The 16,582-nt window shown below is 40.7% G+C and overlaps 3 protein-coding genes across 4 annotated transcripts; 2 read left to right on the top strand and 1 right to left on the bottom strand.

Moving 5' to 3' along the window:
* Window positions 1-222: 222 nt before the first annotated feature.
* Window positions 223-2,602, bottom strand: LOC143355857 (thioredoxin-2). The gene is made up of 4 exons (XM_076791024.1): window positions 2,475-2,602; window positions 1,449-1,565; window positions 1,253-1,366; window positions 223-1,168 (listed from the first exon to the last, which is right to left on the bottom strand). The coding sequence occupies exons 1-4, from the start codon at window positions 2,496-2,498 to the stop codon at window positions 1,106-1,108; spliced, it is 318 nt and encodes a 105-aa protein (XP_076647139.1). The 5' UTR covers window positions 2,499-2,602; the 3' UTR covers window positions 223-1,105.
* Window positions 2,603-5,539: 2,937 nt separating this feature from the next.
* Window positions 5,540-10,632, top strand: LOC143355856 (pancreatic triacylglycerol lipase). Its single transcript, XM_076791023.1, has 7 exons — window positions 5,540-5,877; window positions 6,085-6,184; window positions 7,865-8,013; window positions 8,099-8,344; window positions 9,160-9,366; window positions 10,225-10,381; window positions 10,464-10,632. Exons 1-7 carry the CDS (start codon window positions 5,829-5,831, stop codon window positions 10,519-10,521), a joined length of 966 nt encoding a protein of 321 aa, XP_076647138.1. The 5' UTR covers window positions 5,540-5,828; the 3' UTR covers window positions 10,522-10,632.
* A 433-nt stretch (window positions 10,633-11,065) lies between these two features.
* LOC143355993 (ionotropic receptor 75a-like) lies at window positions 11,066-16,581 on the top strand. Of its 2 annotated transcripts, XM_076791284.1 has the most exons (10): window positions 11,066-11,460; window positions 11,567-11,745; window positions 11,814-12,122; window positions 12,230-12,357; window positions 13,144-13,305; window positions 13,492-13,706; window positions 13,783-13,997; window positions 15,027-15,295; window positions 15,783-15,992; window positions 16,075-16,581. In XM_076791284.1, exons 1-10 carry the CDS (start codon window positions 11,319-11,321, stop codon window positions 16,208-16,210), a joined length of 1,965 nt encoding a protein of 654 aa, XP_076647399.1. In that variant the 5' UTR covers window positions 11,066-11,318; the 3' UTR covers window positions 16,211-16,581. The 2 variants fall into 2 exon arrangements, with proteins under 2 accessions (XP_076647399.1, XP_076647400.1); XM_076791285.1 differs by lacking the exon at window positions 13,144-13,305.
* Window position 16,582: the final 1 nt, after the last annotated feature.

Here is a 16,582-nt window from a genome sequence, read left to right as displayed (position 1 = left end):
TATGGTGATTGGTCTACTCCTATACCTCGTCTGTGACTGTACGTTCTGATCCTGGTTAATTGTATCTGTAATTGTATACAATATCTGCACGGATCTGAAATCTATCGTCGAATAAATAATCTCGAAGTTTAAATGAAAAATTCACTATCCTTGTATCTTACGTGGAACTTGTAATATTTCAAGAATAAATGTAAGGTAAAAATTCTTGAATTAATATGCAAATAAAAGACAATGATGATTTTAATCAAATGTTAACATTTTTGTGTAATATCTCCATATATTTTGGTAATTTTATCCCTCTTCCTCTTTCCTTACAATTTTAGTTACAGGTATAAGAGCTGTTGAAAGTCAGAACATTTGCAACAAATCCTGGAATTACATTTCAACAAATTATTAGACTGGATGGAACTTTGACCAATTCTTAGAATGAATTTTTTTTTACTTTTCTGAGAAATCTCAATGTACCATCATTCTAAAAGTATCCTACTTCAGGTAGCTCTTCTGGTTTTACGAAATATTGTTTTATTCATTTCAAAATTATTCAGCGATAGTCAATAAAATCTGGAATATCTCACAGTATCTCATGGAAATTTTGGAGTAGTTAGAACTTTCAAATTTGAACGAGAATTCAACGTAGACTTTAGCATAGATTATAGAGGTATATTTGATACTTTAAAAGCTTTTGAAGCATGTTGAATTTGATAAGGCTTGAAGTACTTCAGCAAATTATATTCCAATAAATAATACTTGGATGTTTTTGTAAGTCCTTTCTATTTTTTGTGTCTTGTTGAAACATTTCGAGTCGTATTAATTAAAATACGCTCTAAAAACTTTTCCAGTTCGATCAACTTTTATAACTTCAAGAAACATTTTGAACATTTTTCAGTTCTAGTGGCGGTGTATATATTCAAGATAGATAACTCCTTCAAATAGGGGATAAGAGGAGGTAAGGCTTAAAAGTAACTTCGCTGCTAGAGTATAAAGCTAACAAAAGAATATTTTCAATAGCCTAGCAGCTAGCTCAAAAATTTTGTAAGTACTATCTATTAGTGCCAATTATTAAACAATTTTGCTTAGCAATATTATCATTGGTCAAATCAATTATTCACTTGTACTTTTGGACTGTGAGTTTGAGTCTCTCGTAATTTGCGCCGGAAAAGGTTTCCAACTGAAAAAAGAAATGGCGAATATTAGTATTTTACTTACACTATCACTTTCCCTACGACACAGTTAAAGCTAAAGCAATACATACCACTTTACCACCCTTGATAAATACAAAGGTAGGCATGCTGGTGACCTCATATTGTGCAGCAATGTCTGGGAGTTCGTCTATATCTACTTTTAAAAATACTACATCTGACAGTTCCTATAAAGAAGAAAAATCATTTTATCAAAGACATTTATCATGATTTTCAACATTCTCCATTTAAAAAAAAAATAAATCCAACCTTAGAGAGTTCTTCAACTTTAGGCCCAATCATTTTACATGGACCACACCATATAGCAAAGAAATCGATTACAACTAAGTTGCTCCCAGCATTCTCCAGAGTAGTCTTCAACTCTTCCTATAAATAAAATTAAAAAAATGTCCGTTAAATATTTCATTCTATATACACATACACAGCAGTGGTACATATCAAACTATATCATATAAAGTATATTATTATTGATAACCAAGGCTAGAATTATGATAGTTTAATGCGATAACAGATACGGAGCTGGTCATGTGCAGATAAAATTCAGATTAATACGCAAACTATAGCTTGGTAAATGCAATAATAAGAAAGTATGTGAAACTTTGTATCAAATAACTACAAATTGACAGGAAACAATCTTTTTCATCAAATGTCAACATGTTCTTAGTATCATCGACCGATTGAATTACTTACAATTTTTAATGAATGATTCTCCTCAATCGTTAGCATTGATCGATCGTTCAAATGATACATATTATCGATCAATTCTGAATGCTGGCTGAAAGGTATGTCAAGCCGCGACGAATGATTTTAACGCGCTAACCATGTACGTACGTCTACGCAGTAATTGAAATTGTTGGTGGTTGACATAATAACTGCGAAACGCCACATTCAAAAGTGAACGTTGTTCGCACGCACTTATGCACGCACACGCACAGATCGCGGCGCTGCGGAGCCGGCACAACTTGCTATCCAATTCGTAGAACAATTTATGTACATACGCTTCGAAACAAGCCTGCTCATCACAGTGCTAGAAGAAAGTTTCGCGTGAAACTAACCGAACTATGTACAATCAATTCGTTCAAGGTCGATCGGTTTCGCAGAAAGAGTGATATAATCGAGCGGACCACGTTGCGATCCGAGTATTCCATTTATTTCATGTGCCACGTTAATTAAAGCAGATGTTCTCAACGCGCAGGAATCTTGGTCGAATAATCTTAAGTATCGTTTTTAAAAACGCGACGAGTCGCACGAATGAAGTGTAATTATAGTACTTACAGCGCTCATAACTTCGGCAACCATTTTTATTCGTTGTAGGAAATTGGTCCGTTTCAGAAGTACAAGTAGCGTCGAATCGAACGTTCGGCTGGCTGGTTTACGTCTGCGTGCTGTGGCCTGTAGCCGAGTAGAGCCACCAGATGAAGAGTTGTCTCCCCACTCTACCTTCCCCTTCTACGACGCTATTTTCCCACGCTTCCGCCACGGCTCGCTCACGTGACACGTTTCGTCTCTGTCGTGCATATGTCACAATGTCACGTGACTAATACGTTACCGACATAGAGAGGGTAACTTTTTCCCCTCCATTCGAGTCGATTCCCCTAATCTGTCGACTCACTGTGAATCTCGTATAATAGTTCCGTTTCTCCCTTTACCGACCATTCCGTCACGTCTTCCCTTTTCCTCGTTCATCGTTCCATCTTCCTTCAACGTTTGAATTCTTAGAACAGTGCATGCCGTGATTGTACGCATGAAATGGCGGAATCAGCGGCTTGCGTATCAGCCCCGTTTTACTCATAGCACTTCGGGAAATCTGCGATGATCCATAAGAACCTTCGAATTCCTAGATCATACTGTAATTCCTAATAACTTATTTTGCCAAGTGGGTAGGGCCCACGCGTTCCCAAAGGAAACCATATGTTCGAAACCGACGCGCATTGTTGTCTTGAAATTTCACAACGCATTTTGAATTCAATGTTCTTCTTATCTACTTGGAGCTCTACGTCGGCATCGATTATAATATAAATTCTATGCTTCAACGAGTTGCTACTTTATGAACAGTACGCTTCGCGTGTTGATTACGATACGAAAATTTCTATGCAATTTTTTATCGATCCATATATGTAGTTTGTCACGATACAGGTTATGAATCAATGTAAGTTTACGGTACCGCCCAAAACGAAAGTGAAGACGTAGAAAATAAATCGACTATGTAGAATGTACTATAGGTACTTCGGCGTTTAGAAATTTGAAAAATTTGCATAATAAATTCGGAGTCACAAATTATATGTACAGGATTCTATCATAATTCTTTGAAAGTACATCCGAGAGTTTAACCTTGACATAAAAATGACATGACTCATGCATTCTATAAAGTTGAGAGAACTCGATCAATATTATACTAGGACAGTTTTTGTTATTTCGTAGTGCAGTAGAATTCAAAAATTGTTTGTTCCGGGAAATGGGGCATCGAACGCGATTGCGTACAGTTACATGTGGTGAAGATGATTTCACTTACAAAAATAATTATGTCATAGTTTGTGACGTTCCCGAGTAGTATTACTTCCTCCTACGGTGTATAGATATACCGTGCTTCCTCTTAATATCGTATTGTAAACGTTCCAACACGACTGTCATTATACTATAGCATAAACTTTATGGAACGTACACATACTGTTGCCCTATTCGGTATACTCTAGATCTATTATTCACAGCAAGTGCTTTTCCGTCTTTTAATTTAAAACGAAAACCATTGTACCGTAATTTCATAATAGGTACATCATAAAGATAATTAAATTTAAATTATTATTTGTATTTGTCGAAATACAAATAATTTTTCCTGTTTATTGTTGATATACGTCTTTCTGATTTTCAATAGTTTTCTGTATCGAGAAATAAAAGACATACATATAAATTTTTCACGTACAACTTATGGGTATACTAAGTCATGATTAGCATCGAGATACTGATTAAAGTCTTTTTAATAGAGTTTTTTTTTAGTGTAACAAATATGGCAACCTTACTTATTATTAGATGTGGTGGTATAGATGTTAAAGTCCACACGGAAATCAATTTTTTCATGCCCATCTGCATACTATTACTAAGTTTAGCGAAAATCCCGCTTCTCCGTGTCGTTAATGATTACACCTAGGAAAGAATATGCCTGAATTAAAATGTATATATAGTGAAAATCATGTTGTAGTAAAATTTACATAGGATTCAGCATAGATCAGACATTCATCGAGAGTTTCTGTTTACATGTCCCCAGTTAGGGCATTTGAAAACATGTACCATTTTATCGTTGCGTAATTCTCGATTATATGCTTGACAAAATGAAATCGCTAATGAAATACATTATCTATAATGTAACCACAACCACAGACGAAGCGTAAGAATGGACATAACATTTCTTGTAGACTTTCGTGGTCTAGGAGATAACTGTTTTACCGACGTAGAAATTGGAGACTGATCGGAGCGCCCTCTTCCAACAACTTGAAAAACTATTTACTGAACTGGCATTGGAATGCAATGTTTGAATTTATAAAAACATCATTTATTTGAAAACATGCTAATGTCACCATCAAGAAAAATGTAAATATATATAGCTTGCCCGATTTAACTTGCGCACCCTAAATATCTCATTTATTATTGACAATAAACAAAAATATTTAAGGGAGACATAAGTGGGTTGCAAAAGGGTATGCAACAAATGTTTCAAGATTTCAAAGTCATCGATGATTTTTTACATGTAACCGATCATTTTTCTTCGAAACTCTAATATTTTTCTAATTTGCATATGGTCGCTTTAGATTGAACATCACATGTGGAACACACATTCAGATAATGAAGAGTGTACCGAATCATCAGTTCGGATAATCGAGGTTCCACTGTATCAACAATTGTGCTCCGAGTTAAGCAATGTTTGGCCTTATTGTAATCAGAAAAATACAAATAAGTTGATAAAAGTTCTTCCGATGTCAGCAGCCCAAACCTTTACAGCATAGTTGCTCAACACGCCTATTAGCGGGCAAGGGCGCCCGCCGATGCCCGTGGGCGCAGCTACGGGCTTATTGGAATGGGGGTACGCCGTAGCACAACCGTAGCTGGCCACGTAGCTGTGACAATGCGTGTGACATGCAACGTTGCCCGCAGGGGCGTGGCTTCGTGCACGCTGTTCTGTGTATGCCCGTGACAAGAAAATTGCTGAACAGCTCTGCTTCATAGGAATCATTTAGTTTAATGTACCCTCGTTTGAACCCATGCGCGGGTTCAAACAAAAGTGCATTACCAGTTGCTTAAAAATACAACTTTTCCTACTTTACAGGCTGTGTTATGTGACGACTAATTGGCAATTGTCCCCTTTGAATTTCTCTGAAAGCATCGGGCTACGACTTCAAGAACGAGCAATGGCAATGCACGAGGAGCGGCGAGACCTCCCGATAGGGTGAAGCCCGATGCTCTCGAACGTTGGCGCCGCTAACACTTCGACGGAGCGACTAGAGTAATTAATTAAGCAAATGAACGCTGCTCTGGGTTTATCGGGTCATCGAGAGACGAGGAATCGCGTAGGATGAATGGTGGTCCGTCCTGCAGTAGTAATCCAGTGCAACGTCGGGTAGTATTACGAGGAGAGACATGCCACCAATCGAGACCCTCATCCTTCTGACGATCGTTCTCGCATCAGGTATAGTCAGTGGACAAAACAATCAGCTATTCGAATCCTGTAACCATCATCGAGACCTTTTCCTCGCCTTGGGACGACTCTTTTTTATCAAACTATTAGACAGCGAGCTGCTTCTTCTGCTCGATGATCTCGATAGTGTTACTTGAAAAAGCAATCTTTTTCAATTGAACGCGTTCGTCGACCTATACATTTTTCTTGTCATTCCAGCATACGCGTATCCGCAGAACACGCTGCTGAACGGTGCGGAAAATGTCAAATCCGTGTTCAAGACTGTATGGGAACCGGCCACGTTCAATTTGTATACTAGGTACGTGCGACATCGTGCATTCTAATTGTTCAATCGCACCCACAGTTGTCGGGGCAGCGGCGTTGATATCCATCGCAAAATATTTAACAAGAAGAAACCATGATTGCGTGAAATTAGACTCGGGATTTAAATGATCTCCGGGACGTATTCAGACGATGCGGGCGATTTGGAAATTCTGGAACTCGTCGACAGTTTGAATACGTTACAATTTGAGAATTGAAATGAAAATTGTGAGGAAAATTCGCGTCCCTCCTCGGCAACGAGCCGCGAATTTTTTACTGGTCGGGGAATGCTTTGTCGTGCGCAGTCCGTAAACGATGCATCAATTTTTTAATGATACGTGCAATCAGCCAGCGAATTCTATTTTCAGCGCTGACGCTCGACTGGCTATTGTCGACGCGTGAATATCTGCGGATGCTCCTACTTTTTCGTTCTCGTTTTTCTCGTCAATCTCTTCGCCGATCGGCCCGATCGGAGAACAGGAGGAGAAACGAGATATCACATTGTTTGCGTTCGAAGTACGTGCTTAAACGCGCATTCGAACTTCGTTTTAGATTAGGCGAATGCTCGAACATTGTCGAAAAGAGAGCATTATCGAACGAAAATTTCTGCGGAGTCAGGGGGGTGTGGCTATCCGAAATTATAGTTGGGTCGGGCCGGGTCGGGTCGTGGTCCCGGAAGTTTGCAATGTTTGGCTACCCGAAGCTGCAGTCGGATGTAGTCATGTTTGAGGATCTTAACAATCCTGCACATCCCTAGAATTCAGGTTGCAATCAGACACCTTTTTATTCGACCGGTAGAGCTTAATATGCAAAATAAAAATCTTTGTGCAAAATAGAAATTTTCTAGAGATAGAAAATTCGTAACTTGCGATAGGTTGTTGTTTAATAGATTGAAAATGATTGATAAAAGTATTTTTAAATTCTTCTAATGTTTTTAATGTTTTAAATGACACCTATTCATTTTTGTCATAAATGCATTAAATCCGCAGTCTATTAATGACCAATACTATCCGCGACGTTTAGTAAAATTGTAGTCAATGTCAATTATTCTATAATTATCCAAACAGTGGAGATATACAGCAGCACTGCTATTTTTCAACGAGGACTTACAACAAGTTCTAAATACAAGTTGAAATTCGGTATACGTTATTGACATAAGGGTTAAAAAGACTAACTTTAGTACGTGGCACTGCACATATTTCAACGCAGACGTTGAGAAAGCAGTACTTAGGCGAGGAGCCAAGATAAAACTATTTTTCGTGGATAAGATAAGCTACTGGTCGAAGAAGGATTATTTTTGTTAAAATAAGAAAAGAACAGTTCAGCAGATTAATTCTTGTGATAATCGTAACTAGACTTTTGAATTCACTTTTATTTAGCGTATCGAAGTAACTTATGTCAATCGCATATATAAAATTCAATTAGTAAGCTACACAAGGTGTAGGTTGTTTAATTTGTCTTTACCTACTAAAAACCTACCGAATGGGAATATTATCAATTTCCTGTGAACCAAAATAAAATTCCATTTTGTTAGTAAACTTCATTCTTCTTCTTACACAAAATTATGAACAACGTTCCTAATCACTCTAGCTGTAAAATAAATCGTAATGGAAGGGGTAAATTTGAAAATCTATGCGTTGATATTTTTGACAAATGATTGCTATCTTTATGTCGACAGGGAAAATCCGTTTGGCGAGGAACAATTGTCTTTGAACAACACAGAGGTTCTCTATGGATCCCACTTCAACGAAAGTCGTCCGACGAAGTTCATCATCCACGGTTACAGCGACACCGGGAACGAAGCCTGGGTCCGAGGTTTGATAGACGGTAACGCAAACGCATTTGCCCTTTGTTTCGCTCGAGAGAGATGGCAGGGGAAGAAGGAACATCTTGCAAAATACTTTAATTGCAGCGTATCTGCTTCACGAAAACGTGAACGTGATCGTCGTCGGTTGGGGTGTTCTCGCAAGCGCCGTCTACCCGATGGCGGCGAACAATACCTGTCGAGTAGGCGAATTCCTCGGCAACTTTCTCGAGTTCTTGAATCGCGAGTCGAATCTCGAGTACAAGGACGTTCACATCAGCGGGCACAGTTTGGGTTCGCACGTGGCTGGATGTGCCGGTGCTTACCTGAATGGACGAATCGGCAGGATCACAGGTCTGTTTCAATGAGAATGATTGCATTTCGTCCTGACTAAATGGCAGATACCTCTAGCGAGAATCAACCCCCGGACTCCTGTGAGTTCTACGCCGGAGTCATTTCTGACCGACACCGATGTTTCACTACAGTTTTCTTTCGATATAAGACGATTGTTCGGGACCGGCTTTCGTCGTATTTCGAATGAAGCGGGGATAGCGATTTTCTTATTAGTATAGTTAACTTAGTTAACTCTTGCATGAGCCAGCAAGGTATATAAATAATTTTAGATCTTTTATATTACTTTGACCTCTAATTTTATCAATGAAAATGTTATGACCACTGAAAGATCGATTAAGTAATTCTTATCTGTTAATCTGTGACTTTCGATCTTTTAGCCGAGAATGACAAGCTGGCTTGCCATTCATGTTCGCTATCACATTTCTGTTTGTCATATTCTTTCGAATTCAATGAATAGATTATTTTTATATAATGATAAAAATGAGTAGACCGAATGCAGAACAATGAAAACTGAATGTTCAATTCATTAATATTATTAAGGAAAGAAGCAACTGTCTGTGTCCTGTATCGTGCAATTAATAGACAATTTTTGTCTTCTCATTTCTTCTTATTTTGCATAAAAATCGTCAGTCTACTCGTATCGGTGCGAACTATATTTTTGGACATTTTATCTCATCCGAGATTCTCGATGCTCGATTAAAGAAATCGTACGCGTAAGCATTCCCAGTCTAGTCACAACGAATAATATGACGAAACGCGAATGTAATAACGATGTGTATGAAATAATTACTTAACGCGACGATATCGCGTGATAGGCCTAGATCCGGCGAGTCCCCTGTTCGAGACGAATTCTGGAATTGTTGACCCGAAATTCAGATTAGATGCGACCGATGCGCGTTTCGTCGACGTGATACACACAAGCGGATCCGCGTTTGGATTTCTGGCTCCGCTGGGCCATGCCGACTTCTATCCAAACAACGGAAAGTTCCCGCAACCTGGCTGCTCGTTCGTGCCGACCACAAGTAACATTTTCGCTAGAAATTGCCTACTAAACGATACTTACGTGGTCGCAAGACTGAACGACGTAAATCACTAAAGTTCTCTCAGATCCAGTGTCGCCAGATCAAGACTTGTTCCCCCACTCTAATTTCCCCTTCTACCGCCACGGCCGGGTCACGTGACGCGTTCCGTCTCTGTCCTACTCCGGTACTGGCAGGGAAAGGGTAACTTTTTCCCCTCGATTTGTGCTCCCTCCCCTCATCTGGCGACACTGCTCAGACCTTGAAGCAGAGTCACTAGATTAGGACTTGTCTCCCACTCTGATCTTCCCCTTCTACGACGCAATACCCCTCACTCTTCCGCCCCGCGGCTGGGTCACGTGACGCATTCCGTATCTGTCGTGCATACGTCACAATGTCACGTGACGAATCCGGTACGGGCAGCAAGAGGGTAACTGTATTCCTCTCCTTATCTGGCGACTCTGCCTCGAAGACTGATCTTGTGTCTCTAAAAGAAAGAAGACAGGTTACAAGAATTAGTCACTGAGCTTACTACACTAGAAACAGTTCTCTAGAATTATTTAAAATACTCCAGTCAAGAAAAATCTTGTATTTTTAATATTTTGTAATCTTCAATTTTAGTCATTCTCGGATCACTAAAATTGTATTCTCAAAGATATGAATGCAAGAATGATTTACGGCTTTTTGTCTTACTTCCGCACGTTTGATAGAAACAATGTCAATAGACTTTTGTATGTAGAATTGATCATAAAACTACAAAGTCGAGCCACAGAATTGACAATAGTTAATAGTTCTTAATATGTTTGCGTCTCAATGTATTACACCTCAATGAGAATTGTCTGGCGTTGAATGGTTCGCCAGCTTATTGCAGTCACTCGAGGGCGCACCAGTTCATGACAGAGAGTATCGGGAGCACTTCCGGTTTCAAGGCGAGGTACTGCGAGAGCTGGGAGAAGTATAAAGATGGACGTTGCGATTACAATCCGGTCGGATTGATGGGCGAAGACGCGTCAACATCGTAAGCAATTGTTCTTTTTCTTCTTTAGTACAAGTAGACCGAGGATCTCTATGCGTAAATAAAATGTTCAATCTTCGAACAGATTGCGGGGAAAGTTTTACTTAACAACGAACGACGCATCCCCATTTGCGATGGAGTGAAGGACCACGAGAAAGGAGATTCAGCTTGGAAAGGACAGCGTGCCGGAGATCGTGTGTTTTCGCGATGTTAAACGATCCGTACTAGTCATTTATAAGTTACTTTTATTTATGCAGCGCGAGCAGTTCCATTCGAAACAACAGCCCTTAAGCGAGATCGAAGGGGAGCCGTTGTTTCAGCGTGCATGCCCGAAGATAGTACAAATTATATTAATTAACAATGATTAGGCGATACTCGTTTCCTCGCCGTTGTACCAATGCAAGGGAGAAACAGTCTCGCCAGATCAAGACTTGTTCCCCCACTCTAATTTCCCCTTCTACCGCGCTATTCCCCAGGCAGAGAGAGGGTAACTTTTTCCCCTCGATTCGTGCTCCCTCCCCTCATCTGGCAACACTGGCGAGAAGGATAATAAATGTTTTATCGGTTACGTCGAACATTCCGGCTTCTTCCTTTGAATATTCCTTCTATAAATTTTTATCGTCCACAGAATGAGACACTGATTTTTGGAAAAGCGAAGATGAACGAGGTGCACGCCTACTGCAGTTTGTTCTCCACCGAAAATACTAAAAGTTACATATTTCAGAACAGTTATATTTTATTGAGACGCTGCACGTATATTTTATGGAATACGTACGGTAACATTTGATTAGGATCATGACTAAGAAATAAGGCAATGCATTATCGAGTCTCGATTCAATATCGATGAAAAATGTCAGTGCAAGACAAAAGTTGTTCGGGCAGTGTTCTTTCCGAGAATTATTTCATCCGATTTTAATTCGGTTAATTCGAAATCGGCGAGATGAAGCCGGTGAACGTTTTTCTGTTTCTGTTGCCGCAATTGACGCGCGTTTTATGCGCAGACGAAAATGAGATTATACGTGACTATTTTTCGTTCAAGAAAGTGAAAAGGGTTGCCGGATTCTCCTGCGGGACCCTGGAAAGTGAGTACGAACACTACGAACAACAAATTCGCCCGCGCTATCTGAAGATAATAAACAATATTCTATCTCGATATTTATATTGTGCTGGCGTTTCTATTTTATGCAGACGACATCATGCTCGCAAGAACGTTCAACGACATGTACATTACGTATATTTCACTGACGAGGTCTAGAAGTGCGCAACGCATCGACGTTAAAAAATTTTTGAGGGCAGATTATCACCAGCTAGGTATCTTTTTGGATTCCCGGTGCAACAGTAAGCGTTACAGCAAAATCTTGCTCGACGTGAGTGTCTCGTTCAGCATTGTCGCGTCGCGTTTGGCGAGACAGAAAGAATTTCGATTTTTCCGCAGGCAGCGAAATACTCCATGTACGGCGAGATGCACAAATGGTTGATCTTTGGGTCGAATTTGACCCACAGCCTGAAAATGTTGAACGACAACGCGTTCAGCATCTTCACGGACATCGTGATCGTTATACCAACGCTGAAAGATTATGTTCTGTACGACGTGTACAATCCGTGCAAAGATCGCGGAGGAACCATGAACGTGACGAACTTCGGAACTTGGAACAGCAAAATGGGTCTGAACGTGAGCCTAACTCAACCGAAGTTTAACAGAAGATCGAACTTGCACGGAATGAGACTCAAAGTCGGCATCGTAGTGAGTTGTTCTTAATCGTGCAACTAATTATCACCAAAACCAAAGAAATAAGTAAAGAATTAACAACTTTAATTTTACACATGTATAATCAATATAAATTATTGTAGATCAATTCCAAACCCAAAAATCAGTCGCTGCACGAGATGATGCTGGAGTACAGCATGAAAGCCAAATATGGCCGATCGAAATTTCTATACGTGCTCCTGTGGCATCTATCGTCTCTCTACAATTTTACGTAAATATGGAAAGTCTTTTATGAATTTGCAGGACATCTGAATTTCTAATTGCAGGAAAATAATCATTTGACAGTCATACTGATATATAGCTCAGTCCTGTTCAGGCATGTCGCCCGTGGGGGCAGAGAATTTGATTCCCTCGGGCATAAGCGACTTGGAGGGAGCAACGAACCACGCCTCCTTTCGATGGTTCAGCCTATGACAATATTTTTCCCCCTGACGTCGCATTGCCCTCAGCTATGCTGAGATCAAGACTTCTTCCCCCACTCTAATTTCCCTTTTTACCACGTTATTCCCCCACGCTTCCGCCATGTTCCGGTCACACGTGACGCGTTCCGCCCCTGTCATGTATACTCCGGTACTGGCAGAGAGAGGGTAACTTTTTCCCCTCAATTCGTGCTCCCTCCCCTCATCTGGCGACACTGTGTTGAGCAGCTCTGCTCTAGATCACAGTCGCCAGATCAAGACTTCTCCCCCCACTCTAATTTCCCCTTCTACCGCGCTATTCCCCCACGCTTCCACCATATTCCGGTCGCACGTGACGCGTTTCATCCCTGTCGTGTCTGCGTCACAACATCACGTGACTAGCCCGGTACTGGCAGAGAGAGGGTAACCTTTTCCCCTCGATTCGTGCTCCCTCCCCTCATCTGTCGACTATGATCGACGGGCGCCCTTGTCCGCCGCAAGTATTGCTATATAGGACTGCATTAGATAATTCGGTCTCGTACTATCTCATTAAAACTGATCCGAGGACGTGTTCTCACTCTGCAGTTCGTGTTTTCCAGGATGGACGTTATCCAAATAAAAGCGCAGCGTAAATTAGACCATTCTGGTCCAGTTTTCGAAGCTTTCAAGAAGAAGGCTATCGATCTGTCGACCAGTCCAGTCGCGATGAAGGTTGACCGTTTGAATAATGGCGATATCATTGCACCAGTCTGGCCAATTCGGTATGCTACTATTTTTGCCTTTCTTGGCAGCCATTTTCAGTTGTAGAACGTACAATTGTAACGATCTTCTTTTACTTCACTGATGCGATCGGACAATCAATCTCTTTCACAAAGTTCCACCATTTTGTCGGATCTGACATACGTACGTTGAATTATTATACACGGTGTAAACGTTGTTTGTCGCAGATCGTGTTTCATGTTTCGTACAATTTCCTCGACGAAGATACAACCGGGCCAATTTCTAAAACCTTTGTCCGTGAAAGTATGGTACGGAGTCCTGTCGATGATAGTGATCGTAATGTCGATTTTGATCATTTTTATACGACTGGAGGGTGTCCGCGAGCCGGCAGACAACTACGGACTCTCCGTTTTGCTAACGATAGGCGCTCTGTCGCAACAAGGTAGAGAATCGTTCGAAAGAAGTATGCCATTCGTGAGAATTTGCCGGTTTGTCAAATCAAAATTTGTTTCGTACAGGTTCCGCGTTCGTGCCGACGCGTTGCGCAGCTCGTATAGCGTTCTTGCAGATTTTATTGTTCAGCACGATCATTTTGAATTACTACTCGGCGAGCGTCGTGTCGAATCGATTAAAGAACAAAGGTGAAAAGATGAACGATTCGTTGATTAGCTTAGCCAAAAGCGGTATGAGAATGGCGGTGGAACCTACGCCGTATGTTCGCTCTTTTCTTCAGGTTGTATATTCAAATATTCACGCCATTTTTGTCAGACGCACGATTTTATTTTCTTCGTTGTAAGCGCCAGTACATCTGTCTTGTATATAGACTCGTGAACGTTATCTATAAAGTTATATTCGAATTCGAACTTATTGTGACATCAGATTACAGTTCCACAACACGCAATAGTGCTTTATCGATTTCTTGAAAAAAAAACACTGCATTATCAAAACAGTACCACGCCTTAGAAGCACTTGGACGTTTCATAACGGTCTACTGCGAGCAATATCGCGACGAGCAATTTTTTCAATTGGCAATTATGATGTAATTCGCACACAACGATTTTGTTTATACAGCGTTCTTGGAAACCGGTGAGTCAATGATGCACATATAGAATGGGGGATGCGCTCCAAGTACCGGAAATATAACTATCGAAAATATTATTCATAATGATGACCTAACGTCATAGCTAAGGGAGGGGTCGTCATTGAAAAAAGTCATATCAGAATTTGCTATGTCATCACCGACGAAAAGTTTCACGATCACGATGTGGCACATGCTCGAACAATAAATTAATAATAAATTAATAAGCCGCGTTAACCCTTACGTGATATTTAATCACAGCAACAACTGTAAGAGTATTCGTGGCGGAAAAACTACCACCACGGTGAAATACTAGGTTGGTGGGGCAAATAACCTTGATCGATAAAAGTCAGGGTTGTTTTCGAACTCTGCAACGCCCACAAACTGTTGCTAATTTGGGGGTAAACTCGGCAAGCTGGCGCCAAAGGGCGTAGTCAAGAATAATGCCACCGAGCCCTACATTTCCAAAACTTGGCCAGAAGCTTTTCTCTTTCTCTGCTTTCGCAATAGCATTTGTATTCGCGTGATCAATAATATTGCATGAACTCTCACGAACATGTAACTTCCGTGACCATTCTGTATACAATTGTGCTGTGCTAGGATAGCTTGATTTTATTTCATTCCTGTTAAGTCGTGGTAACACGTTTAATTATTGTACATAATGCGAATCTGTTTACGCGTTAGGTGCCGGACAAGGATGTCCGATACTTCTATCAGAATTGTTGGTTGAAGATCCCCGAGTACAACAGGTACCTTCCACTGGAAGAAGGACTCGACCAGGTGGCTAAGGGAACTTTGGCTTATCATACGATGGTCGATTCCGCTTATCCTTACATCGAGCACACGTTCAACGATCGAAGCATCTGCGAGCTCACGGAGGTGCATCTGCTAAACACGAACCTGGCGTTCTACGCGAGACACAGGAGCCCTTTCACCAAATTATTGAGAACAGGGTACGAACCTCGGGGAAATCTGCACAAAATCTTTCCGGTTCACAAGCAATTTCTGATCAAAACTCTTTGGACACATACAGGACGTTCCGGTATTGATGGTACAACCCGTGGAGGGGGTGATTCTACACGAGAAAATACGGAATGAAGTTTTTTCACTTGACGCCTTGTCTTTTGGACACGAGTCGTCTGACGCGTCTGAGCATGACCTACTGATTCTACTGAACTTGACTTTTTTTGAAACCAAGCCTTAAACGAAAAAATTTATTCCCTATTTTGTCGACTTACTTTCTCACGTAGAATCCACGGTTGTACCATCAATACTGGGACACCCTGTATGAGGATACAACTTGCAGAAAATCTGCAGTTTCCATTTTTCGAAAGCAATACGTTACGGTGATGAAAAAGGATTAGTGAAAAGTTCGCCGATGAATTATTTAACAGGCAAATATCGTCCAACGATAAAAACTACAAATATTTTGCTGCGCAGATTGACGAAGATCAAAAATGTCGGGATCCAGAAGCGCGAGTTAAAACGATGGTCAGCGAGACAACCGTATTGTCCCAGTAACCTGCTTATCGCCGAACCACTATCGATCCACGAAGCAGCTCCCGTTTTTGTCTTTTTATGTATCGCCGTCGGATTCGCCATTCTTATCTGCGTCATAGAAAATTTGGTTTACTGCTGCTTGCATTCACGGTAATTGAAACACCGGATAAAAGATGCTGGTACCGGAGCTCTAGAACAGATAGGATTTAAAGAGTAACACATCATTTTTCAGATTTCTAAGTGCCATGACGGAAGGAAGACATTTAATCGACAAGAATTTGAATATACCCTCTCTGCGAGATATTAATATGCAGAGGCTGAGGAATTTCAACCTGTTCAGAGAATCGGCGAGCACACAGATTACTTAAAACACGGTTTCGGAAATTGCAAGTTAAAGTTAACAATTCCGGCATAGCGAACCGTAAACATAAACTTTCCTCGTCTTAGAAATTGCAAGTTAAAATTAACTGTTCCAGCATAGTGAACTGTAAATTTTCCTCAGCTTAGATATTGCAAGTTAAAATTAACTGTTCCTGCACAGTGAACTGTAAATTTTCCTCTTCTTAGAAATTGTTGTATCAGGTTGAAAGCGAAATGAAATTAACTCGGACTCCTGCGAATTCTAGGCCTATGCCGGAGTCATTTTTGACCCATGACGTTTTCTTTCGATATAAGGCGATGGCTCGGGACCGGCTTTCGTCGTATTTCGGATGAAGAAGAAGAAGAGGGGATAGTCGCTC

This window comes from Halictus rubicundus, chromosome 7 (assembly GCF_050948215.1).
Source record: "Halictus rubicundus isolate RS-2024b chromosome 7, iyHalRubi1_principal, whole genome shotgun sequence".
NCBI classification, from domain to species: domain Eukaryota; kingdom Metazoa; phylum Arthropoda; class Insecta; order Hymenoptera; family Halictidae; genus Halictus; species Halictus rubicundus.
Note: the sequence above shows the minus strand (reverse complement) of the source record. Positions and strands in the feature narration are given on the sequence as shown.